At 53.6% G+C, this 26,655-nt stretch overlaps 1 protein-coding gene across 2 annotated transcripts; it reads left to right on the top strand.

Annotated features, from left to right (window-relative positions):
* The first annotated feature begins 2,226 nt into the window (after positions 1-2,226).
* Positions 2,227-26,446, top strand: ADA (adenosine deaminase). Of its 2 annotated transcripts, XM_010958698.3 has the most exons (13): positions 2,227-2,405; positions 8,459-8,613; positions 12,622-12,683; positions 17,212-17,334; positions 19,430-19,573; positions 20,371-20,486; positions 21,981-22,108; positions 22,843-22,914; positions 22,997-23,098; positions 23,344-23,408; positions 24,794-24,923; positions 25,555-25,657; positions 26,115-26,446. In XM_010958698.3, exons 2-13 carry the CDS (start codon positions 8,506-8,508, stop codon positions 26,126-26,128), a joined length of 1,167 nt encoding a protein of 388 aa, XP_010957000.1. In that variant the 5' UTR covers positions 2,227-2,405; positions 8,459-8,505; the 3' UTR covers positions 26,129-26,446. The 2 variants fall into 2 exon arrangements, with proteins under 2 accessions (XP_010957000.1, XP_010957001.1); XM_010958699.3 differs by lacking the exon at positions 8,459-8,613.
* Positions 26,447-26,655: the final 209 nt, after the last annotated feature.

Genomic DNA, 26,655 nt, shown 5'->3' with positions numbered 1-26,655 from the left:
GCTTCTTATGACCTAGGCTTAAAGTCCAGGAATGTCACCTCTACCACTTTCTATCAGTCAAACAAGCCACTCAGTCCAGCCCAGGTACAAAAGGAGGAAAATTGGACTCCATCTGGCAATGGGAGGAACAGCAAAGAACTGTGTCACGTTTTACAGAGCAGCAAGTCAGGTTGACTGGTGTTTGGGGAATGTGCTGTGCAGTGATGGGAAGGACTCTGGAGAGGGACTGGACTATCATGACAGGGGCTGGGGAGACAGTCATAAGGTGGAAAGTGAAGGTTCTAGAGTCAGATTCAAATTCAAATCCCAGCTCTGCCACATACAACTCATGTGCCCAGCAGGCTGGTCCTTTCTCTGAGCCTCAGTGTTCTCATCTGTAAAATGAGATCAGTTCCTACTTCATAGTATTGGTGGAGAGATTAAGTGGGATGGTGTTAATCAAGTACTTCCCAGAGTACCTGGCTCCAAGTACATCGCAGTAAATAGGATCAGTTACTAGGTACCTGAGTGACGTGGGGAGCCAGAGAAGGGTCTTACAGAATGTAACAATGTAACATCAACGTATGAGAAGGATCATATTTGACCTGATTTTACTCTCACACTCACATACAACTCAACCCAAGCTCAGCTGGTTTTACCCCCCAAATGTCGCTTGAATCTGATTCTCCCGTCTCCCCCACTGTCACCCATCTCCACCCAGACTGCTGCACTTGCCCCCACCCTGCTCTCTGGCCCCACGGCAATGCCTTTCCCTCATAGCAGCCAGCTCAAGCTTAATCTCCAGATGTACACAAATCACAGGCGGATGGGGTTCAAGTACAGATTCCAGTTCAGGAGGGTTAGGATGGAGTCTGAGAGTCTGCGGTTCTAATCGGCTCCTGGGTGATACCGATGCTGATGATTTCCAGACCGCTCTTTGAGTATCTAGAGTTTTGGGGGGTTTTTTGCAAATAAAATTTGATCCTATCTTGCCTCCTCTTAAAACTGTCCATTGATTTTCCAGCCCTGTTGGGGGAAAGACCAAACCCTTACCACATCCCACAGGCCCCATGTGATCTGGTTCTCGCCTGGCTCTGGCCCCTTGCCCTCTAGTCTTCCACCCCCTTTTCCCCCCTTATTTATTGTTAATTTATTCATACTACAGTGAAAGGAAATGAAACCATTATCCCATCCAAGTACTGGAACATCACCAATAACCCGAATGAACCTGTCGGCTCCTCCCCTCCCTTCCCCTCCCCTCCCTTCCCCTCTCCTCCCTTCCCCCCTCCTCCACTTTCCCGAGATAACCATTCTTCTCAAACTGTGTTTCTCTTTCCTTTGCTTTGCATTTTTTTCCTACAGATGTCTACACATGCATATTTTTGGTTTTGCTTTTATTATACAACCTAAAAGTTGCACAACAGTGTATGTAGTTTTCTGCGACTTTTATTCAACATTGTTTTTGAGATAGATCTGTGTTGTCTGCTGAAGTTCATTCAATTACACTGCTGTATAGTACTCTATTGGTGTGAATGTTCCAGCCTAGCTGCCCACTTGCCCGTGGATGGGTATCTGGGATGTTTCCAATGTTTTTGTTATTAGGAACAGCGCTGGTGTGAAGATTCTTGCAGGCTTCTCTGGCTGCACCGTGGGCGGGTTTCTCAAGAGTAAATGCCTGGGAGGGGATTTGCTGTGTCTCTCCGGCCTCCCTTTCATTCCCTACCTCCCTGAGGTCCCACAGAATGCCCTCTCCACCTGGGCTGCTCTTCCACTCCACTCCCACCCACCCAAACCCTTTCACCTGATAAACTCCTTAAGATCTTCAGAGATGCCTTCCCCGACTTGCAGGCCACGAACGGCTGCTCCCTAGTAAATCTCCCTAATTTTACACTTATGCTGTGTGATTCTGCTATGAGCTCGTGTCTCGCCTGGAGTGCAAGCCCCACGAGGTTTGCGATGCGCACAGGTTCCCAGCTTCCAGCTGGGGCCTGGCACAATGTAGGCGCCCAGGCAGTAGCGTGACAGCTGCTGGAGAGGCCGGGCAGGAGGCAGAGCCCAGCCAGGAGGCTGGAGCCTGAGTCCACAGGTGGCTCCAACCCGCATCCCGGGCTAGAGATTTGGTGCCAGCCAAGGCCCCAGGGTACTCGGGTTTGTCCCCACCGTGGGGCAGGAATTCCAGGAAATGCACAGCACGGGTCGGCGGGGCGGGGCGGGGCGGGAGCTCCGGCGAGGGGGCGGGGAGGGGAGGGGCCCGGGCCGGGGCCGGACCCCGTTAAGAAGAGCGTGGCGGGCCGCGGTCACTGCGGGCCCCCGGGGAAGCAGACCCGCCATCGATCCAGCGGGGACCACCGATCTTCGGCGGAGGGAGCAGCGCCGGACGCACGCTTGGCACCATGGCCAAGACTCCGGCTTTCGACAAGCCCAAAGTAAGCGCGGGCAGGGGTTGGGGTCCAGGGGTCTGCCTGCTTGTCTGGCTGGAGGGCTTAAGGGCATTCACACCCCGGGAGTGAACTGGGGGACCCCTGCAGGTGCTTTCTCTCCTCAGCTCAGGTCCTTGCCCGCCTCCAGGCTATTTAACAAGAAGCAATGAGACAGGAAGGGTTCTGAATCGGGAGGCTCCTCTGGCTAGCCTCCAAGTTCTGTTTCTGCCTCTGATTTGGCCCATCTGAGTCTCAGTTTCACTCTGTGTCAAATGGGCATCCTAGCACCAACCATGCTGAGCAGCCTAGGCACGGGCTTGACCTCTCTGAACCTCAGCTGTAAAATGGGCCCGGTGTCTTCACTTAGTGTTGTGGACAATACATATCGAGTGAATGGAAACAGCATTATACTCCAGCACTATGATGGTTTGGAAACGCCAAGGAGCCCAGGTTTATAGATCTGCCCATGAAAACAGTGAGCCATGCCAGAGAGGGGAGGGAGGGAGCAGGGCACCTCTCTCTTCACGTTAGAGGCAGAGGGGCTGGGTGGGCCTCAGGCCCTGGGCTCTTGTAGGGTTCACTCAAGGCCAAGCCAAGGCCACTAACCTCAAGGGATAAATCCCTGTCCCTCCTCCCTCCAGCTGTGGTGTCCTGGGAATGGTGGGGTCAGGGAGGGTCTGGGCCCACTTGGCGGGCTTCAGAGCACTGAGTTTCGTCCAGGGGAAGGAGGGGTCCTGGAGTCCATTCAGCAGAATGAATCAGCTAGTAGGCTTTGAGACTGCGGGGGGGTAAGGGAAGGAGTGGGCTGCAATCAAACTTAATTTTCTGAGAAACAGGTGTGAGTGATGACGGCAGAGAGCACAAAAGCATTGGTGAGAATCCTGAGCGGGGAGGAGAGCGGGTACTCCAGGGAGGTAAAGCCTGGCCCCCACTGCTGATGCCCCCACCAGAGGGCAAAGGCTCGGCTACTCCCTGCCAGGTGTTGCAAGTACTGAGGTAGCACTCTTGCCACCCGCCCCCCATGCTACCTTCACACCTTGTCTGGATACTCTGTGCCCCATCATTAGGGCTTCTTTCCTTTGAAGGCTTTTTCCCTCCCTTTTTAAAAAAAAAATACTTTTTTGGATTCCCTCTGCCCTAGGACTGGGGACCCATCTTACCTTGATGTGAATCATAAGGCAATAGACAAAGCCCCTTGACTGGAATGCAGTGGGGATTATGGAGCGAAATAATTGGCAACACTTGTGCAGAATTCACTATATGCGCCATTTTGATGCTTCCAACACTCTGTAACAGCCCTATGAGGGAGAAACTATTATTATTCCCTTTTTTTTTGCCTCTCCCAGCCCTCTCTAATTCAAGCTGGCAGGTCATTTCCCCTCCCTGGGCCTCAGTTTCCACACCTGGGAAATGGGCTCCACCCACTATGCAGGTGTCCAAGAGCTAAAAGGCAATGCTTGAGAGGGAAGGTAGACAGTCACCCACTATGCATGTGGGATGTGATAAATTTTATATTATTGTGGGCAGGGAATGTGCCTGAGCTGGCCAGCGAAGCCAGGAACTTGAGTTTAAAAGCCACTGTAACCAGAGCCAGCTCCCTGCCTTCCCAGAGTGGAGCGAGAGTAATGAGAATCACTAGTATTAAGAGCTACAGCTCATTGAGTTGAATTATTGCTCTGTGCCAGGCACCATTCTGAACACATAAACCTTTGTTAATTCATCTGATCCTAGCAATGACTCTGGGAGGTAGCTGGTATCATCCCATTTTATAGATGAACAGAGAGGCACAGAGATGAACTAGGCCCACCATCACACAGCTAGAATGTTGCCACGCTGGGGTTTAAGCCCACAGTGGGCTGGCTTCAAAAATCCCTTACCCTCATCAGCTTTCTTGAGCTGCCTCTGCAGAAGTCTTTAGGGTTGGAGGTGCCAGTGCCCCAGACGCAGACCTCACTAAGACAGGAGCCTCTTCTGGGCTCTTTGGCTTCTCATACCTACCACCAGGTGAGGCTTAGGACTGGCCAGCTTTGAGAAGGCAGAGCAGGGCAGGGCTTTCCAAACTTTAATGTGTACGCACATCACCTGATTTTTGTTAAAACGTTCGGACACTGAATCAGGAGGTCTAGGGTGGGATCTGAGATGCCACACTTCTCACAAGCTCCCAGGAGATGCTAATGCTTCTGGGCCACAGACCACACTTTGAGTAGCAAGACCCTAGGTGGCTGGCTGCCTACCTGCTCTGATTGCGTTATCCCAACGAATAGCTTTCTGAACACCTGCTGGGCACTGGAGGTGGCACAAAGGAGGGCAGAGGGGTGGCCCTCATCAGTCTGTTTCCCGACAAAGCAAGGCTGGAAAATCCCATGGCCCCAGGAGTTCAGTGTCGTGGAGGGTGATGCTGATCACATGCCTGCCATTGTAATGACAGTAACAGTGCTGTCATTTGAGTGTTCGTGGGTACCAGGCACCTTCGGTGATTTATCTCACAGAATCCTCTGGACAGCTTATCAAAGCAGATGTTTTCATCCCCATTTACAGATGAGGAAACTGAGGCCTGGGAGGGGACATGGCTTGTCCAAAGCTACGCAAAATCTGACAGCCTCAAAGCTTTAGGCAGGAGAGTGAGATGGCCCAAGTTGGAATAGGCCCTTTCCTGATGCAGAGGAGAAATGAGCTAAACTGCCAACCAACTTTTTTCTTTTTCATATTTGAATGTTAATTCAGTTTCAGGCACTGTTCTAACCGCTTTGCGTATATTAACTCATTTAATGCTCACAACAGCCCTTTGAAGTAAGTCCTATTATTAGTTTCATAGACATAAAAGGAAACTGCAGTTCAGAGAGGGGAAGGAACTTGCCAAAGTCACACAGGCAGAAAGCAGCAAAGCTAGACTTGAACCCAGATCTACCGAAGACTGAAGCGGACACTGTGAACGGCTTTGCTGATTTACAACCCTCACCCTACTTTGTGGGGGGAGGAGTTGGAATCAGGATGGCCATAGGCTTCGGATAGACTGAGGGTGGCTCCCTGCCTTACCACTTAGCAGTTACAAGAGCTCAGATGGATAATTCCCTGAGCCCCAGCTTTCCTCTCTGTAAAATGGACTGATAAAGCCAAGGACATGGTGCTCCTGGGGGAATGGATGTGCTGGTTGGTGTTTGTGAAGCGCCTTACTGGCACACAGCAGGCCCTCGAGGGTGCATTTCCTCCCTGGGGACCGCAGTGGGGGCTGCGGTGAACTCCACCTGCACTGTCTTTCTCACTCCTGTCTTCTGGCCACAAAGCCCACTGTGTTAGCACTGCTTTGGGCTTTCGGTGCTTTTCTGTTACCAGAGCCACGTGTTAAAACAAAAATGCCCCTGGCTGGGAAGAGCCCTCCTGCCTTACCCGTTACAATTCACGTGGCGGTTGGGAGGGAGGGGGAGAGTGAGATGGGGTTTCAACGAAGCCTTTTGTTTGACAAAGAAGCAAGGACCAGAGAGGGGAAGTGCAGTATCTGTGGTCATACAGCAAGGTGAGGCAGGCCCGCCAGCCTTTTGATTCCACCTGTGACCTCAGGGTGGGCTTGGTCTGGGTGGGAAGGGGCACTGTGAGCTGGGAGAAACATGTCCACCTGCCCTTTTGTTTTAGGGGGTACCTTGGATTTGGACAGGGGAGAAGAGTAGGCCAGGGTGGTCAAGGTGAGGTTCAAGCCTACATTTACCCAGAGTGTCTGGGGCAGGCTCACCCTCACTCCTTAGGGTCCTGAAGCACCAGAGCAGGAAGGTGGGGGAAGAGACAACCTCTGGGGTTCTTGAGTGAGTTGCTTCTCTGTGCCTGTTTCCCCAATTATAAAATGGGAATCATATTCTTATCTCCCCTACATAAAACACCAAGCACAGGCCTGGCTCAGGGAGTGTGCGAATGTTAGCTGCTATTGATCATCAGCCTCGTCATCATGATTAATAGTCCTGTTTAGATTTTACCAGCGTTGACTCAGTACTGATAGGCAGGATGAAGGGAGTGTGTCCTGGTGGTCATGACCTCCCACCTTAGAGCTTCCTGGCGTGGCACTCATTAGTCTGTGCCCTAGGCTTCCTGCGTGGCACTCATTAGTCTGTGCCCTAGGCTTCCTGCGTGGCACTCGTTAGTTTGTGCCCTAAGGTAAGTTCCTTAATCTCTCTGAGCCATAGTCTTCTCACCTATAAAATGGGGGTAACTGCGCTGAGTCCCTAGGGTGTTGTCCCACAGGATGTCCCCTGGCTGACGACGCACCTTGCCTTCCATGAAACCTCTGGGGAAGCTCACAGAGGCAGCAGAGAGCTCGGTTGGGCCCCAAGTCAGCAGGAGGCACTGAGGGACAACAGCTAGGCCCCTTCTGCTCTGTACCTTTCAGCTATAGGAGCCCAGAGGACTTCCTGGAAGAGGAAACAATGTCAGCCCTAGGGCTGCTCTGTCTCCTGGATTCACCCCCCAAGTCAACTGAGAGGTTGGGCGGCACAAGGGCATGGACCGCTGGCTCTGCGCAGTTCAATGTCAAGAGCAGGGCTAAGAAGGGAATTGGGCACCTGTGATTCATCCAGGTTCTGACAGCAGTGCCTGGGTTCTAGGGGCTGGGCAAGCATCCTAGAGACTCTGCCCTACCTGGATCCTCTGGTAGGTCCAAGGGGGTAGGTGACCCCTTCCTTGCCACAGGGAAAGGACACAGCTGTGCTGACACAGGACATTAAATACCTACTAGATCTTCTTGCTGTGTGGGGCACTGTCCTAGGCCCTGAGGGCACAAGCCTGATGGCACAAAGTCCCCACTTTTAGGGAACTAACGGTTGGACACAGACATAGTTAAGTAAGTGAATTGAAAAAAATCAGTAGGATGAAAACAAAACAGGTGTGTTTGGGGGCCTGGGGAGAAGTAGTCTGAGTCGGGTATGCCTTGAAGGTAGACAGACCCGCCAGTTGTGAGCAGGAGTCAGATCTGGGAGCATCTGGCCCTGGAGTCCAAGACCTGGCTCCCTGTCCTGGCTCTGCCACTGACACCTTGGGTGAGTGAATTAGCTCCCTGGACCTCATCTGCCTGGCTGGCATCTCCTGAGAGCAAGGACTCAGCATGTTTCCCCGTGTCCCCAGTGCCTAGCACCTGCGTGGGAGGGGTCAGAGATGGGCAGCTTAGTAAATACTTCTTGGTAACTGGGGATGCTTCCTGTTCAGACCTGGAGGATTTCCTGCAGCTCTGCCAGAGGCTCACTTGTCAGCGTCATAGAACGCAAGTGCAGGGGAGGGGGCTGAGTTTCCCCTCCAGGGCAGCCGAGAGGCCAGGTGCAGGTCTGGAGCAAGCACCAGGGAGGTGGTCTGGCCTGCGGGCAGGACTTGGATTAGAAGTGGAGGGATTTGGGTTCTAACCCAGCTCTGCCACTATGGTCTGTGTGACCCTGGGCAGGTCACTGAATTTCTCTGAGCTCAGCTTGGCAAGTCCATTTACTTCCCCAACTAAACAGAGGCTAATGTGTCTCTTGCCTAGGGGTTAAGATTAAATGAGATAAAGGGTCTGATAATGGTGTATAATTTACATCTGAGTCTAGGCCTGCAGAGAAAGTATAGCAGGAACTCAGGATTCAAACCCGGGTTCAAATCCTAACTCCATCACTGCCTCTGTGACCTTGGATACTTTTTTGAGCCTCAATTTCCTCATGTGTAAAATGGGAGTGAAGTCCCTACCTCCCTGGTTGTAAGGATGAAGTAAGATGATGCATGGAGACGGTCCAGGACACAGTAGATACTCGGTAAGCTAGACGTCCCTGCTGTTCTTTCCCCCGAATGGGGCCAGCAGAGCAGGGTCCCCACCCCAGTTTCTGAGCTTGCACCCCATGGTCATCTGGGGCAGGCTGACGGAGTTCTCCGTGGGTAGTCTGTTTTTCAGAAAGTTCAGTGGGAGGCCAGCCTGAGCTTGGACCGCCTCTGGCGATGGCTCCTGGCCTCCGTTCCTCCCCTAAAACGTGTCTAGGCAGCTTCCCAGGAGGCCCTGAGGAGGGCTGGGAGCTGCAGGGCACGGTGGGCAGCAGGCTCTGCTTTCATTCCCACAGGGCATCTTCCCTCCCACATCCTGCGGGCTCTCCAAGGCCTCCTTTCTATGCTGTGGTGCATCTCCCATCCAGACCACTGCGTCGGCTCTCTGTCCTCTGCTCTGACTTCCCTCCAGCCTGCTCTCCACATGGCAGCCAGAGAAAGCTTTCAAAAGGTGACTCCCCTGTGCGAGACCCTTCATTGGATCCTCCTTCACTGTGACCTGTGAGGTCTCCCTGCCCTCAACCCCTCTGACTCTCCATCCTCATCTCTCCCCACCAAGTCCTGACCCCTTGGCGCATGCAGTTCCCTCTGCCTGGAGACGGCCCTCTCCCTCCTTCTTCCCCTGGCTGACTCCTTTGTCGTCTCCTCCGAATGACCCCCTCCTACCCCCTTAGTGACCTCACATACCTCCTCTCCCTCATCATTTAAAGGTGCCCACATCCTTCCCATTCTAAAAAGAAACACAATTCTCTTGCCCCACACCCACCTCCACTCCTCTCCTAGGCCCTTTCTTCCCCTTCAAGGGTAAAATTTGGGAAGAAATAGTCTAAACTTTCCCCATTTTCTTATCTGACTTCTGCCCCCTTGGACCTCTACAATGGTTCCTCTAGGGTACTGGTTCTCAACCTTGGCTTCATGTTAAGAAGAAAAAGGAAAGATCATTCTTAAAATAAAAGTGCCCAGGCCCACCCACAGGGATAGTGACTGACTTGAAGGTGGGCCCAGGTGCACATACCCTTCCGAAGCTTCCCAGGTGCTCGTTGTGGGCGGCCAGGGTTGAGGGCTGAGGACCACTCCTCTGGGTCCCAGCGCCCTGTGTTCTTCAGCCCAGGGACTGTTTCTGCTCTTCTACTCCTTGGCCTCTAGTAGGACCTGAATGTATTTATTTCCTGTCGCTGCTATAACAAATTACCACCACGGGGTAACTGAAAATAACAGAGATTTGTTTTCTCACAGTTCTGGAGGCCAGAAGTCCAAGATCAAGGTGTTAGCAGGGCCGCATGCCCTCTGAGAGCCCCAGGGGAGAGTCCATTTTTTGCCTCTTCCAGCTTCTAGTGGCTCCAGGCGCCTGTTGGCTTGTGGCCACATCCCTCCCATCGGCCTCTGTGGTCCCTCTGGTGCTGCTTCCTCTTGTGTGTTTCTCTCAAAACTCTCTGCCTCCTTCATAAGGAGACAGGGGATGGGGTGTAGGGCCCACCCAGATCACCCAGGAAAAACTCCTCCTCTCCAGATTTTTAATCCCATCCTTTGCCCTGTATGGTAGTCTATGTTCTGGATGTTAGAATGTAGATGTCTTTTGGAGGGGCCACCATTCAGCCCTCTACGCCGACCTGGGGAGGGGGACACTCCCCTCTTAAAATCTGATCACCTCTTGCCTTCTTCACAGCACGTGCTCCTGTTTCCTCCCCCACCTCTGGTGGCTCTCCTCTAGGCTCACCCACTTCTGTAAGCCACTGGGCGCTGGCATTCCTCCAGTCTTTGACCCCACGCTCTTTCCTCAATGTTCCCTTCCTGGGTGGGCTCATTCAAGACCACAGCCTCAGTCCGCTACACTCCCACTTACATCTCCAGCCTGGGTCTCGGAGAGCTCCAGACTCACACAGCCACTGGCTCCGTCCGTGTGCCTTTGGAGGTCTCAGAGGCATCCCGGCTGCACCTGAGAGCAAAGTGACCCTGCTTCTCTCCCTGCACCCGCACCCCTCCTCACCCCTTGAGCACTTGGCTGCTTCCTGGGCTCTCTGTCTCAGAGCATGAGAATCACTCCCTACCCTGGCCCAGCCTGAAGCATCATCCTTTACCCCACTCTCTGTCCACCTGCTTTGCCACATCTGCACTGCCACCCTGGTCCAAGGTACCACCGTCTCTCATAAACTTGACTGAAGTAGCTGCTAACTGGTCTTGCTACGTACTGTTCTCCTGAGCTTCAAACCTGTCGTGGCTTCTCTGTGCTCAGGTTAAAACCCAGTTCCTCTTGTGCTCCTGCAGTCTCTCCAGTCCTGTAACCGCTCCCCGCTCTGAACCCAGATTTCAGTTCCTCGCCTATGACATGTTCTCCGCCACCGCTCAGCCTTCACACATGCTATTCCCTCTGCCTGGATGCTCTTCCTGCCTCCCTCCTCAGCCCCACCTTTGCCTGCTTTGTTCCTCTTCATCCTTGAGATCTTATTTCAAGCTCTGCTTTCTCTGGGAAGTCATTGTTGGCCCCCTAGCTGGGTGAGTTCTTTTGTTTGTTGCCTCTTGTAAGTCTGGGTTTGTCTCCTAGGAGTTGGGATTGTACATTTATCACTGTGACATTTTATTGTCTCTCCCTTGCTGGACTGTAAGAATCATGGGAGCAGGACTCTGTCCCTTTAGTTTACCTCTCCGTCCCTACTGTGCCCAGCAGGGCCTCAACGATTTGGTGAGTAAAGGATTCTTAGTTGATACCTGTTGAGCGTTTGCTATGGGCTGAGTCCTGGTCTGAAGCACGCACTGCGCATTCACGCATGAAGCTTCACGAAGCCCTAGGAAGAAGGCATGTGATCCTCCGACTGCACAGATGAGGTCATGAGGCCCTGAAAGCAAGTAACTTTCTCCACGTCCCCCAGGGAGTGAGTGGCAGAGCTGGGACTGCAGCTCTAACCCTAGGGCTACCCTGCCTCTGGCTGGATCCTTGCTACAGCCCTGTGAAGGCTAAAGATAACAAAACAGAGGCTCCGAGAGGTGAGGTCAGCTGTCTTAGGTCAAACAGCTGGTCGGCAGTCCCCTGCACTGGAAGCTGCAGTGTTCCCAATGCAGAGCACTTTTTGGGAACCCAATACACATTTGCCTGAGTGGGCACTGAACTCACTTTGTCAGGGAATCCAGCAGCTCACTGGACACCGAGGCTGGATGTGAGGGCTGCTCCGTCCCTTGCACCTGAATGCCTTCTGGAGAGATCTGATTACTCTGACGTCTGCTGACGGGAGGGCATGGTGGCCCTACCCCTGCCCCCACCCCGACCTCCCAGCACGGGCCCCAGGCCGGGTCTCCTCCACAGGAGGCAGCCCACGTGGGCGCTCCCAGGATGCTCTTGGGCCAGCAGCTCCAGGGCCACTCCCCGCCAGCCAGGGCTCCCAATTCCTTGTCCAGGCCCCCAGGTTCCAGAGAAGGCCCCACCCTGGTAGAGATGTCACTTGAGAGTTTTCTGGATGTCCCCCATGACCTGGAACAGGGAGATGGCGCCGGCTTTCCCACTGTCCCCCAGCACCACTGTGCTTCTGTTAACAGCCGGGGGAAAGTGCCCTGGCTGAGAGGCAGGGGTTGTTTCCCGTGGGCCCTACATGTCCACCTACACTGTCTTTTTAAATCCTTAAATTGTTCTTGGACAGGGAGGCATTCTTTGCAGCTGTTTTCAGTTGAGGAAACTGAGGCTCTGCGAAATCGAGTGTCTGGTCTAAGCCAGAGAGGAGGCAGAGCTGGGAGTCAAGCCCGATGAGCGCTCCAAGAAGCCTTGTCCTTAACTCGTGGCTTTGTGTGCAGCGCGTTGTCCGTGGGGCTGAGCACGCAGGAGAGGATCACCAAGATGGCCAAGTGTCTAGTGCCCTCTCTAGAGTCCTGGAAAGATCTCGCTGCCTAACATTGATTGCTGACAAGCTATGCTTAATTTTGAGTAACACCTGCTTTTGAAAATGGAGGCAGACTTTTGAAATATATTGTAGCTATCCACTAGTCCAGAAAGCCTGTGTGGTCAACCCTTGTGAGAGTTGGGTCTTGTTTAGTGAGGTGGCTGAGAGCAGGGTCTGCCTGCGTGGTGGCTCCTATAGGACTGGCCTTGTGTTTAAAGAGCAGAAGATTTGGAATTAGGCCCAGATTAGAATTCCGGTTCTGCCAGTTACCAGCTGTGGTTAAGAACAAAGACAGTGTGTTGGGTTCCTGTTTTCATTGCTTCCTTGCTGTGTGGCCTTGGACATGTTACTTAACCACTCTGAACCTCAGTGTTCTCAACTGTGAAAGAGATAACAATAGCAATTAAACCCACCCTCTAGACAAGGATTAACCAAGATGATGCATATAAAGAGTGTAGTGAAGGGTATGTGGTAAGTGTCTGGTAAGTGGTGACTAATGGTTATCACAGTTAATATTAACAATAACCTTCTGAAAGGTCCTTCAGGCATTCATGGGTGTTTTCTCTCTGTCTTTTCCCTCTGCCCCCTTGCAGGTGGAACTACACGTCCACCTAGATGGAGCCATCAAGCCTGAAACCATCTTATATTATGGCAAGTAAGTCCACAGATAAGGCCTTCCTCCTGCAGGACTGGGTTCTCAGTTTGACCCAGAGCCTCTGGAGAATTCCAGGGTTGCCACTTTTCCCTGTATCCCTGAGGAATCAAGCCAGCCCTCGGCCTAGAAAATGGTGCTCTGTGGGACATGGAGGCCTCAGCTCTGAGCTGGAGACCCACAGCCCAAGTCTTCTGCCTTCTGTGCCTGTGACGTTTGTCTGCTTGCTGCCATGTGAGCCAGGAGGAGCTTACCCCACTTTACACACAGACACGCACACGCACACGCACATGCACACGAGTGAAGGCGGTTCCCAGGGCTGAACCGGTCACTTTTTTTTGACTCAGCTGAGAGCCTGTGGCAGCTGATGCACCCACACGGGATGCTGGTACCACTTGTTGAGCATCTCCTGGTGCTGGGCTGGGCTGAGCCCTCTCCTGAGTCAGTGAATTTAATTCCTCCACAGTTGCAGGAGGAGGGCATTACCGTCCCCATGTCACCAAGGAGAGAGCAGGCTCAGAGAAGTGAACGCAGTTACTCAAGGTCACACAACGAGTAGAGTCAAGAGTTGACACTGGGACATCTGGCCCTCCAAGCTTTTCCTAATCACCATGATAACCTGCTGGGAGCCGTGGAGAAGTGGTGTCCCCTCTCTGCCCAAATCTCTGCGTCTTCCAAAGGAGAACTCACCTCCTGCCTCAGCTCTCATGGATGCTGGTGGGCTGACATGTCCCCAGCACCCCAAGTGAGGGAGGTCCACCTGCCCTCCCAACACTTCACAGCAGTGCAATCCAGCACAGGATGTTGGAGGCTAATGGATTCAGATTCAAATTCAGACACTGTTCCCTTGCTGCGGTCTTGGCCTTTGTAGATTGAGGGTAAGAGCAGGACCTTCCTCCAGAGCTGACCTGGGAGACAGGGGACCCCCTTCCACCCACCCCTCCCTTGGCAGACCTGTTCCTCTTGGGTTTGTTCTACACTCGTTTTGTTTGGAGCTGGAAGGATTCCACCTCTCCTTGTTGCCATGAGCATTTCAGCTCTGGATTCAAATTTGAACCCTCTGCTCCATAAGCCAGAATCCCCTCAGTTATCCAGACACCTGCTCCTTGGAAGAGACCTGGTGATCCTTGCGAGTTTGCCCCTGACTCTCAGAAGCCTCTCTTCCTGAGAGAGTTCAGGCAAGAACACATTGCTCCATCTTGTTGCACTTCCAGAGACCTTTTTGTGCCCTCGGAAGCTGTCATTGATTTGATTTTTATTTAGCTATGTCACGTATGTGTGTTAGCATTTACTCCACGGCCAGCATGGCTCTAAGTGCCGCACTGGGTTGACTTACTGGATTTGGACAGCTTGTGAGGTAGGCGTATTACTGTCCCCGTCTTACTGGTGAGGACACTGAGCCAGGATCGGGGAAGTCACTTGTCTAGTAAACACAGGTGTGACCCCGGGTCCATGCCCCTGACCATTGCTCCTGCCAGCTGGAGGTTCAGGTAAAGTACTGCCCACAAAATGCTGAGCTCAAGGCGGGCACGCTAAGTGCTCCATAAATGTCACTTAATGATAATATTAGTATTATTAATTGTAACCTATGGCTCCGGCTAAGTAGGGTGAAACTGCTTGGCTTATCTCTGCCTGTCCTTTGCCCGTGCTTTGCCGGTGTGAAGTACCAGCCATTGCGCCAGGGCCCCTAATGAGGCCATCGGGGTGGGTTAACTGGGCACCAAGATGGGATCTAATCACGGGCGCTCGGTAAAAGGTCACATAGCGTCATTAGCGGAGCAAGAAGGCCAGAGTGTCCAGAGCAGGGTTCAGGGAGGAGGGAAGAGAGCAGTGCTTGTCGGGTGGCTGGTTGGATTGTCTGTTTTCTCACGTCCCCTTGGTATCTTGGGAATAATGTAGGCACCTCTCTGGGAGTTTGATCCTGTGATCAGCATGCAGGGAAACCAGGGAGGCAGTCAGACTGGGATGTGGACCAAGCATGCCGGAGGATTCCCAGGAGATGGTCGGCTGGGGCTCAGAGGGGAAGGAGGGGATTGTCTGGCCTGTGAGCCCTCCCCAACCCCCAGCCACATCCAGTGGCCTCTTTTCTGCCCATGTGACTTGAGACTCAGTGAACTGTTTTCACCTGTGTCTTCTTACGCCATCTCCTCTGGGGGCTTTAACTTCTTTCTCAATCTCCTTCACAACCCAACCAGCTCTTCTCCAAAGCACGTTCTGAATCTGCCCATTGTCTCCTCCCTGTCACCATCCTGGTCTGAGATCACTTGGGCTATTGCAATGGCCTCCTGACCTGCAATGGACACTGGTATCCAGGCATCCACCCTGGCCTTCCCATCTATTGTCCCCACAGCATTGAAGTCAGAACAGTCATCTTAAAACATAGTGTGATCAGCTCACTTCCTTGCTCAAACCCTCCCACCCTGCTCAGGGTCAAAGCGACAGTCTACACATGGCCCCTAAAGTCCTACAAAGCCTTTTTGACCTCTTCTACTTCTCCTTGCTTAGTTAGTTTATGCCCGTGCTTCTCAAATATGCCAAACCTAGTCAACAGAGAGGTTGGATAAGTTGCCCAAGGTCACACAGCCTTTAAGTAACAGAGCTGGGATTCAAACCCAGGCCATTGGCTTTGGGTCCTGCCATCTTTCCCTGGACACATAAGTAGCCTCATTTGTTCCTCCCTGTACCTTGAAAAGAAAGTACAATTTGCGTTTTACTGATGAGGAGGTGGAGGTCCTCAGAGGGGACAGCTCCCGCCTGGGGTGATTTGGTACCCATAGGAGGAGGATGGACTTTGAACTCCAAAGGCTGTGCTCATCCTCCTCGCTGGGTGTATCGCCCACCATGGAGGGCAGCGCCCAGGGTGTGGCCACTACTGGCTAGGGGAGCAGGGAACTATCTGAGAACTGAGCTTGGCCCCGGCTGCAGCCTTAGCTGCTGTGCGAGGCTGTGGGTGGCAGGAAGAACTAGGGACTGAGGAACAGTTCCTTCCTGTCTCAACCTTGGGTCCCAGATAGGAGATTTATAGCTCAGTCTGAGCAGCTTCCGGAGACCCAGTCCCATGTGAGATGCTGGAGAGAGAGTCCTGTGCCATTTGTCTCCCAGTGGGACCGCTGGTGGGGCTCCATCTTCTGCCTTGGTTTCCCTCCCATCTGTCCTCCATGCTGCAGCCAGGAGGAGCTCTTTAAAAAGCACATCTTTTCATGTTGCTCCCCTGCTTAAAATCCTTCAGTGCCTTCCCCTTGCTTTCAGGATAAGGTCCCATTCTCCTACGAAGCCTCCATTTGACCCTGCCTGCCCTTTGGCTCATCTACCACTGACCCTGCTATGAACTCCAGCCGCCCTGGCCTGGAATTCCTCACTGCTTCTGCCTGAAGCCCTCAGCACTGGCTCTGACCCTGCCTGGAACTCTGCTCCTGCCCCCTCTAGGGAAAAGGACAGAACTGGATGCCTGAACTTCTTGGTTTAATCAGCTAATTTTCTTAATCATTTGCTCCTATTTTTTTAATCTTATTTTCTACTTGCTGGAGGATTTTCTCACCTTATTTTCCATTCCTGTTATTACATCCTGGTGGTTGCAGCCATATTCTTTTAATTTAAATGTCCAAGAGCTCTTTCTTACTCTCTGAATGCCCCCTTTTTAAAAAGGGGCATTCTTGTTTCAAGGACGTCACATTGTCTCATCTCCTTGAAGCTTTTCACTTCAGGGTTTTTAAGTTTTCAGTTCTCTGCATTTTTCTGTTTCCTCAGAATCCTTTTTTCTCTTTTTTGCACCTCATGAAGCATTTCTTGAATGTCTGGTGTTCTTTGCTTGTTCCTTTTATCTTAAAAATGGGTGACCCGTGAGTTGGGGCAGGGCCAGAAGGAGCAGAGGAGGCTGGAGCCTGAGAAGGGGGAAGCCAGCCCAGCCTGGCACCCTGCTGGCCATGGCTGGGAGGAGGCAGAGATGCTAATGGAGAAAAGAAGGCCCCGGGCCAGGAGGACTGTTCTCAGCCAGCCCTTGCGGAGCAGTTGCCGCGGTCTAGCCCTATGTTCAGCTCACCGGGCCCACCCCTGAGCCTGTGCCTGGACGTCTCTCAGGACAATGGACCAGGCCAGCCTCTCTGATGTGCTGGCCAGACGGAGGGTGGGGGAGGGAAGTCCGGCGCCTGCCCCAACCCCGGGCATTGTGTGCTGCAGTCATTGCCCCTGATAACCCCTGACCTGGCACAGGACCAGCTGGCTCTACCGAGGGCCTGCCCTGGCAACAGCCCTGTCCTCAGACATGGGGGTGTGTGTGCATGTGTGTTCCATAGCACAGACTTTAACCCTAGTTGTCCCCCTTGAGATTTGCTGGCTGGTTATGGCCTTGGGGACAGGAGGTCCTAGAAGGATTCAGGTCCCAGTTCCATATGCCCTGGACCTCAGTTTTCCCATCTGTCCAATGGGAGAAGTTGGATGGAGAGATTCCCTGGGTTTCCTGCCTGTGTACCCCTGAGAAGACACTCGGGTCCCACCCTGGGATAGTCCACCCTCCTCATTATTTTGTCCCCAGGAAAAGGGGCATTGCCCTCCCTGCCAACACACCTGAGGAGCTGCAGAACATCATCGGCATGGACAAGCCGCTCAGCCTCCCAGAATTCCTGGCCAAGTTCGACTACTACATGCCTGCCATCGCGTGAGTCATCCCCACCCTCCGGCCCTGGGCAGTGTTGACCCCTGTGCCCACGATGGGCTGCTGGTACCAGGCTGGCACCTACTCTGTGGGGCGGGAGGAGGCGCTGTGACACCCACTCTGTCTCACTGTTGTGTAGACTTGTGCAAATCTCCCCATACTTTTGGGCCTCACTTTTCCCTTCTGGAAACTGGGTGTGATGGACTGAAATTCTTTCAGCTTCTACGGGAAAGTGACAGAAGGTGGCGATTGAGAACACAGATCCTGGTATCAGATTCTTTCCTGAAATAACTGTGACACTGGGCAAATCTATTCTTTTCGGGCCTCAGTTCCCTCATCTAGACAATGGGTTTATGGCCCTCTACCTCCTAGGGCTGGATTTTGGAATGGACACAGCACTGTCTTCAGCAAGCCCCCCCTTACCATGAGGACAACTGCTACCTTTATTGACAGCCAGACATGATGGTTTTATGTTACCTTTCATTCCTTCCATTTTTTAATAGCAGGGTATCTTAGCTATAGAAGAATATCATACGTGGAGAGCTCACAGAACTATCCTTTTTGTAGTTGTCCACAGTCCTGCTTGGTGGACTCCCTCCTCATTTGCAGAGGAGGGAATGAAGGCTCAGGAAAGTGAAGGAACTTGCCGAGGACCATACAGCTGGCCCAGATTCTCACTCTCATGTCACCTTGAGCTTCCTGGCATGTGACAGGCAGGCGAGAATCAGGTTTTGGCAGTCCATGCTGGAAATGTTCAGAGAAGGGAAGAAGTAAAGGGGGCCGGGGGAGTCAGGGAAGGCTGCCTGGAGGAGGAAGCATGGGCCTTGGGATGGAGAGGATGTGATACTATCCAGAGGGCTGGACCTGAGGAAGGGTCTGGAGGATGGGCCCAGTATGAGTTGTTGAAGGACCACTGAGGAAGGTGCATGAGGCAGGTAGAGGCCTTTGGCTGGGTAAGTGGCAGGACAGGTCTGAGGAGTCCTGGGGAAGGGAGGCGTGTGCCAAGGCTGCTGGCTTCTTTCTGGAAGCCTTTGGGCTCAGCCTGGAAGGCATCACCTGCCCTCATCCCAGGCCCCGTCAGCAGATGCTCCGGCACCCATGGTGCCTCTCCTCAGACACCCCCACCAGGACACACGGCCAGGTGGGGGTCCTGTACAGGCTGAGGTGTGTCTGTCTCTCTGGCCACAAGACAGAAGACAGCCAGCTCCCTAAAGCCCAAGCCCGTTTAGATGTGCATTTCCCTGATGATTAGTGATGTCAGGCACCTTTTCTCATGCCTGTTGGCCACCTGTAGGTCTTGTGAGAAATGCCTATTCAGTTCCTTTGCCCATTTTTTAATCAGTTTTTTGTTTATTTTGTTCTGCTATTGAGTTGTAGGTGTTCGTCTATATTTTGGAAATAAGCCCTTACCCAGACAAATGGCTTCTCCCATTCTGTAGGCTGCCTTCACTCTGTTGGCGGTTCCCTTTGCTGTGTAGAAGCTCTTTAGTTTGGTGCAATCCCCCTCATCTATTTTTGCTTTTGTTGCCTATGTGTGTCCTTTTCTCTTATTTCTCCTCCCTGCTGGCTTACATCTATCCCTGGGAACAAGCCTGACTGTTCCCTGGACAGAAAGAAGACCCCGAAGGACTCATGGAGTGAGTGGGGAGGTTGGCAGGGGCCAGACTCTGCAGGCCTTGTGGGCGGGGTCACAGAGTTGATTGTGGGCGGGGTCACAGAGTTGAGACTGACTCTACGAGGTGGGAAGCCATTTGGGTTCTGAGTGGAGGAGCGATAGTCTTTGATCTCCATTTTTACCAAGAAAAGCACCAGCTGCTGTACATGGCAAGCGTGGAGACAGGGAAGCCGGTTAGAGAGATGAGGTGGTTAGAAGCAGGGTGGAGGAGCCAAGAATTGGCAGAGTTTGAAAGTAGAGCTGACAGGACTCTCTGTGCTTCTAGGATTTTCTCCAGCAAAGCCCAGAGCTTAGGGCTGGGTGATGAGAGATTGGGCGCCAGATGTGGGTTTGATCTGCCACGGGTTGAGACAGCTTTGTTACTCCTGGAGTTCCCAAGGGACTTGGGGAAGGTTGTCCCCAACCCCTCTCTTCCTTTCCCAGGGGCTGCCGGGAGGCCATCAAAAGGATTGCCTACGAGTTCATGGAGATGAAGGCCAAGGAGGGCGTGGTGTACGTGGAGGTGCGCTACAGCCCACATCTGCTGGCCAACTCCAAAGTGGAGCCCATCCCCTGGAACCAGGCCGAGTGAGTGATCGCCCAGAGGGCTGTGCTGGGGTGGCCCAACCAGAGACCCGAGGGGCAGAATGTCAGGAGGCCCTGACCCAAGCAAGACTTTGATCTTGCCCCCTGAGCTGGTCCACAGCTTCAGAAAGATGGGCTTGATTCTGTCACAAGGGACGTGGTTCCCATCCCTCACCTGGGCTTGTGTTTTTATCTTGGACAAAAGCGTCTGGCTGTGTCTTGCCATCCCTAGTCCTGGACACAGGCCTGCAGTCTAGGGACCTGAACTTGTTTATCCAGTGACTTCTAGGGGTCCTGTCCTAGCCCTGTAACTGAAGTGAGTCTGGCCCATTTCTGCCCCTCTGCCTGGACCCCAGGGATGTCTAAGTGGTACCACCCAACCACCTTGCCCTTCTTCTAGCCATGACTCTGATACTGATGGACAAGAATCAGACCAGGTGAGCTTAGCTTAGCAGTGCTTTCCACCTAAGATGGGGGAAGGGCAGTCTGACCTCCCCTTCTTCCCAAATTGGGACAGCCTTTCTGGTTTGGAAGTGCCCAGACAGTTCCAAGGAAGCTGGAAGGGCGTGTGCTAAGAGTTGGGGCTGTCTCCCTTGGCCTTTCCTCAGAGGCAATGGGTTAGTGGGGGTGAGGGCTTCTCCTGGAAGATTCCTCTTCCTCCTCTTCCTCCCGTCCCTCCCTTCCTTCTCCTCTTTCCTCTCCCTCCTCCCCACCTCCCTTCCTTCCTCTGTCCCAGTCCCAGGGCTGTCCTTTAGCCCTTCCTTTGTCTCAGGCCCACTCCTGCTCTTCTCTGCACATAGAGGGGATGTCACCCCGGATGAGGTGGTGGCCCTAGTGGACCAGGGCCTGCAGGAGGGAGAGCGAGACTTCGGGGTGAAGGTGCGGTCCATCCTGTGCTGCATGCGCCACCAGCCCAGTGAGTGTGACCTCGGCCCTACCCCGGGCTGCCCATCTGATGCCGCCCCAACCTCCTGGCCCACCACGGGGGCCGTAACTGGTCTCCTCTGTGCCCCCCACCCCGTGGTCTTCCCTGAGCCCATCAGCTGGACCTCAGGGCTTCCTCCCTGGCAGGCTCAGAACTTCCTGCAACAGAGACTTTTATCCCCAGGGAGGCTGGGCCTGAGAGCCATGTGACCTGCAGGAGGCTCAAAACCCAGGGAGCCTGAACAATAGAGAAAAGCCTGAGCCAGGTTCCCCTCAGCCCATGACCCTCCCTGTGACCCTGGGGATCAGGCCTTTCCTGTTGGGGCTGCAGAACCTGGGACTAGGTCTGAGGTCTGAGGGGTCTCCCTGTGACTGGCACTAGTCACGTTCCCAGGGCTTCCCAAATTCCTAACATTACAGCACTAAACAGAAATGTATTACATTTCCATGACAAACAAAAAGAAAAATTCATGAGCCTTCCCCCGCCCCAAAAAAAAACCCCAGGGAGAATCTTAAAAAACTAAATATGGATCTCAGCATTAACAGCTGAACAGAGAAAGGAATTAAAACACTTTAGTTAAAAAAATCACAAGTGGATAATAAAGTACATAGAAACTGAAAATTTACAAAGTATTTAAAACCTGGAATTGCCAACAGTTCGGAAACTACGCAGGGTTTGCGCTTCCAAGGCAGAGCCCTGCTGTGTGGCTCTGAGCAGGTCACGTCACCTCTCTGGACCTCAGACTCGCCTTGTCACAGGAGGTGATCATACTCACCCCGTTCTCTGCTCTAAGGAGGCCAAAGCAAGGGGCCTCCCTGTGCAGAGTGCCTCCGGTGTTTTCGCTAATCCTCGCAGCAGCCCATGGGGTAGGACTACCATTATTTACCCTCGTTTGACAGATGAGGAAACTGAGGCAGAGAGCGGTGAAAGCCCTTGCTCCTCAGTCAAGAAGGCACAAAGCCCACGCTGGAACTCAGGGCCACCTGGTTCCAAAGCCTGTGGTGGTTCATCCTTCTCAGAACACTTTTTGATGACTTCACTAGTTAAGAGCACGTAGTACGTTAGCAGTGTATTTGGTTAACACTAGAGTGAGTTATGCTTTAGGCTGAAACGTTGAACTGTGGCCCTCCATTTCATCTGCTAAGTGGGGGAAGCCCACTTGGAGGGTGGGGTTGAGACAGAGAATTGCCATTTGTCATATACTGAGTCCAAGACCTGCCCTCAGTGCTTTACACACCGGGCCTTGGCAAAGCCTTGCTGCGACCTGGTGCTGCAGCTGGTGGTGTCCCCTCTGAGAGCAGAGGAAATGGGGGCACCGAAGGTCACGTGGTCAGGCCGCGGCAGTCGGGATTTGAAGACAGGACACTGGGCCCTCGGCCTCTCATTGCCCTCGGGTGGGAGGCAAGGGCGAGTGGCAGGGAGGCCTGGGAGAGATCTTTCTCCTCAGTGCTGCTGCCGGAGGCCCAGCTGGCACCTTGCCCACAGGCTGGTCCCCCGAGGTGGTGGAGCTGTGTAAGAAGTACCAGCAGCAGACCGTGGTGGCCATCGACCTGGCTGGGGATGAGACCATCCAAGGCAGCAGCCTCTTCCCAGGACATGTGCAGGCCTACGAGGTGGGTCCCGTGGGAAGGGGGCGGGGAAGAGGGTGGCTCTCGGGGAGCCGTGCAGGGAGCTTGTCTCCACCCCCAGGAAGGAGAAGTCACACGGACTGGGGATCACGAGGCCTCCTGGGTTCCCAAGTGGGTCTGACTCGGGTCTAGGGGCTCTAGAAATTGGGAATCTGGTATAAAGAAAAAAACCGACTTGGTGCGGGGGGGTCCTATATTTGAGGCTTTCTGCCTAATGATTTGCTGTGTGACCTTGGGCGAGACTGTCTCTTCTCTGGGCCTCTTTCATCTGCTGGGATGACTGAGTTGGAGCAGAGGTCTCAAAGCCTCAAATGTGCTTCCCGTGGAAGGGGTGAAGCAGGGGGGTGGAGCAGGGGCTCTGGGGTCCCTGCCCGCTTCAGAGCTTGGCTCCCCACTTCCTGTTTGACTTTGGTCAAGTTACCTCACTTTCCTGAGCTCCAGCTCCCCGGCTGTAAGACAAGTGTCAGAGCAGTTGTGAATGCTGGCTAAGGTATCTGAAACATTCCGCACAGGACCTGACGCGTAATAGCTGTCTAATAAATGAGAGCTACCACTTAAATGATTATAAAACAAAAACCAACCAGACTTCCCTGTCCTGAAGCAGGCCATGTGGCCTGTGGGCGTGGCTCAGCCCCAAGGTGTGGTGAAGGCACGGCCTGCTGGGGCTATCCCCAAGGCTGTCCCCCAGGCCGCCCCTGACCTGGCCCCTGCCCTTCCAGGAGGCCGTGAAGAGCGGCGTTCACCGCACGGTCCATGCCGGGGAGGTGGGCTCGGCAGAGGTGGTGAGAGAGGTGAGTGGGTCTGGCTGGCGGGCGGTGTGGACCCTGCTCCTACCTCCCCGCTGGGCTCCACCTCGCTTCTCCTTCTCTGCAGGCCGTGGACACGCTCAAGACGGAGAGGCTGGGCCACGGCTACCACACCCTGGAGGACGAGGCCCTTTACAACAGGCTGCGGCAGGAAAACATGCACTTCGAGGTGAGGGGCTGGGCAGTGAGGGGACAGAGCTGCAGTGGGAAGTAAGGAGGCTCCAGGAGCTGAAGGCACTGGGTGAGCCGTGGTGGGAGCAGTCAGTGGGTTTTCAAGCTGCTGGGCCGTGGGAGAAAACCAGGACTGCCGGGGCCTGGGATCCAGCTGCAAGGGGCCTGGTGTGACCGGGGCACGGGGAAGGGGGGTTGCCGTGGCCTGGGGGTGTTCGGCCAGCCACGTACCTGCTCTTCCAGGTCTGCCCCTGGTCCAGCTACCTCACCGGCGCCTGGAAGCCGGGCACGGAGCATGCGGTTGTTCGGTGAGGCCTGGTCCCCTGGGGCCCATTCAGTTTCGTACTCGGAAAGCCAAGGGTGGGTCGGGGATGCGTGGACCGGGCTCTGGCCTGTGCTGGGTCTCTTGGGTATGAAATCTCTTCAAATGCTTGGGAAGCGGGCGTTACTGTCCTCACCTTACAAATAAGGAATCCAAAGTTTGGATGTGGTGTAACCTGGCCGAGGTCACCCAGCTATTAAATAGCAGAACTGGGGACCCCTAGCTCATTCAGCTAGAGCAGAATGCCCCGCTATCCCACACTCTAGATTCTGCCTCCCAGGGATCAGGAAGATGAGCATCTGCTGCTCCTGTGGTCTCTGCTCCTGGCACCTCCGGGCGTCCCCCCCACCCCCAGCACCATCCTGAAGTTTCCCCCCCGGAGAGTCTGTCCCACCCCACCTGACCCCAATCCCATCCCACAGTCTTAACTAAGACGCCTCCGCCCTTCTCCAGGCTGTCCTGGGACTGAGCCCTGGGACAGGCCTCAGGAGGGCAAAGCTGACACAAGAGAAGTTCACCAGGAACTTGGGGAGACCATGGTCAGGCCAGCACTGATGGTCTGTCTGCCAAGCTTCTGAGAAGGAAAGCTTGGGCACTGATGTTCTGATCTCAAGGGCTCCTGAGGTCTGCTTTAGGAATGTGGAGTGTGTGGACATCCAAGCTGAAGTTAACGGAGACATGAGGGTATACAGCCTGTGAGCTGGAGAAAGGCTTAAGAGTTGTCTGAACAGATATGGGGGTTGAAGAAGTGACAGCCTTAGGAGATGGAGCAAGAGTGCCTGAACCAAGGACAGTGACAGCAGGGGGACGGCAGAAGGAAAGCCAGAAGCGTGGTGTCTGAGAAATTGAGGGAAAAGGCCAACAGAATAAAATTCTGCTACACAAGTTGAGGGAGGTAACAGCTACGAAATGTCCACTGGATTTAACAAGATGGTGGCCAGGAATTGTGCCAAGAACATTTTCCTGGTATTTAAAGGGTCAGATCCCAGTGGGACCGAGGATGACTGGGGTAGGGTGCAGACCACTCTCCCACAATAGTGGCTGTGAAGGAGGCTACAGAGGGTGGTAGCTGGAGCAGGGGATGTTGCTTTTTTGCCCCTCACGCCCCCATTCCATCTGGCTCATCTTCTGCCTTTGCCTGGCTCTGGCCTGGTTGGATGGGTTTAAGTCTTGAGTTGCTACGTGTTACGTGACCTTGGACAAGTCACCTGGGTTCTCTGAATTTGTTTCTTCCTCTGTACAATGAGAGTTCCCAGGTCTGTCCAAGTGCGCTGAGAGGCTCAAAGGAGGGTAGCCGTCAACGTGCAGTGGCTGTTTATAGAGAAATATCAGGAGGTGCTTCTCCCTCTCCCTCCCTCCCCCGGTATCCAGGTTCAAAAATGACCAGGCGAACTACTCACTCAACACAGATGACCCACTCATCTTCAAGTCTACCCTGGACACAGATTACCAGATGACCAAACAGGACATGGGCTTTACTGAAGAGGAGTTTAAGAGACTGGTGAGTGGGTGTGAACCTTGACTCTTGGCCCGGGGAGTGTGTGAGGCCTGCAAGGCCTGTCCAGGGCCTGGAATCCCTGGAGGAGTGAGTCTGCTCCAACAAGCCAGGCCAAGCCAGACCTGGAGTGTGCTGCCTTTCACAGAGAAGACATCTTTGCTGATAATCCTGACCTAGATCCGGTTTTCTTATCCTTTGCTTGGGTTGAGTGCCCTGAGAGACTCTAAAAGCTGGCAACCATCTCCTCAGAAAGGTGTGCTCAGCTATAAATTCTGCACACAATTTTCAGGCCACTCATAGACCCCTGGCTGAGCCCTTGATTTTAGGGGTTGTGATCGCCTAAGTCTGTCTCTGCAGGAGTGTCTCTCTGGCCCCACACAGCGCACGCTGTCTCTCAAAGGTTTCTCCAGCCTCCTTCCCATATCTCTGTATCACTTCGGGCCACATTAAGAACACAGAACCTCATAGTCTCTGCTCTGGCACTTGCTGCTGTGTGACCTTGGACAAGTCCTTCCCCCTCTGAGCTTAACCAACTGCCCACATTTAATGAAGAGAATGGACTGTGTCACTAGATTGCCAAGGGCTCCCTTCCATGATGTCTGGTTTCACGTTGTCTGCGTGCTGGTCCTTCTAGAACATCAACGCAGCAAAGTCCAGTTTCCTCCCAGAAGATGAGAAGAACGAGCTTCTTGAGCTGCTCTATGAAGCCTATGGGATGACATCTCTGGCCTCTGCAGGTATGTTCCCATCTGAGCTGCTGGGCTGTTGCGCTGCCCTGGCCCCAGCCTGGCTTTCCGTGGGACTTCACACAAGATGCTCTCCCTTCCTCTCTTGGGCTGCACCAAGGATGTGTGATGACTCCCTGGTGACAGGGCCCTGGCTGGTGGCAGACTCTCACTAGATCAGCTTCCCTTCTGTATCATGCTGTCTTGAGGCTGGTCTGGGGAAGAGACTTTCTAAGCCCAGTCCCAAAGGTCCTGGCAGCTTTGGGGAATCTCCATGTCCGCCCAGAGATCGGAGGTCTGTTCCGCTCCTTCCTTCCTTCCAGTGTGTTCTTGGCAGAGCATTCCCTTACTCCAAGCCTCAGTTTCCCCAGGTGTAGAAAGGGGCTCCTCTTTGGCTTTGATGTTCTGTGATTCTTTTTTTTTTTTTTTTAATGTCCTAATCTTTCTGCTTCTCTAACTTGGCAAACAGGGCAGCATGCATGAAGACATGGTGGCCATCTCTCTGAGCCCTCACCCTGTGGATGGATACGTCACTACTCTGGGGTCAAGCGACACGCTCCCCTTTACTTCTTCCAGGGAGACCATGATTTCCAAAATCAGCTACTGATACTCTGAAGCCTGTGTGCCTATTTCTGTACACATGTATACCTCAGCAGGACCAGGTCCCTCCTCGGACTGTGCTCCCAGGCCTGGATCAGGGCCTGGGTCTGGGGTTGGTTGAATCTGAATCTCTCTCCTGTGATGACTTATGATGAAAATCTGGTGCTCAATAAAGAAGCCAATGGCTGGGGTCGTGCAGCACGTGGTGTGTGGTGCTGTGGTCTGGAATGGGCCAACTTAGGTTTGTGAGGAATGGAAGGAGCCCCGGGGCTCCCAGACGCAGACAGCCTGCCCGTGGCAGGGTCCCGAGAAACTGGTGGGGGCTGTGAATGGGAAGCCAGGGCTTCCAATGCTGGAGGCCAAGAGGGGCTAGTAGGCTGCTCCCCCTGACCCCAGAAGAAATAAGACTC

The sequence above is a fragment of the Camelus bactrianus genome, chromosome 19 (assembly GCF_048773025.1).
Source record: "Camelus bactrianus isolate YW-2024 breed Bactrian camel chromosome 19, ASM4877302v1, whole genome shotgun sequence".
Lineage (NCBI taxonomy): Eukaryota > Metazoa > Chordata > Mammalia > Artiodactyla > Camelidae > Camelus > Camelus bactrianus.
This window is presented reverse-complemented; position numbering and strand designations above follow the sequence as displayed.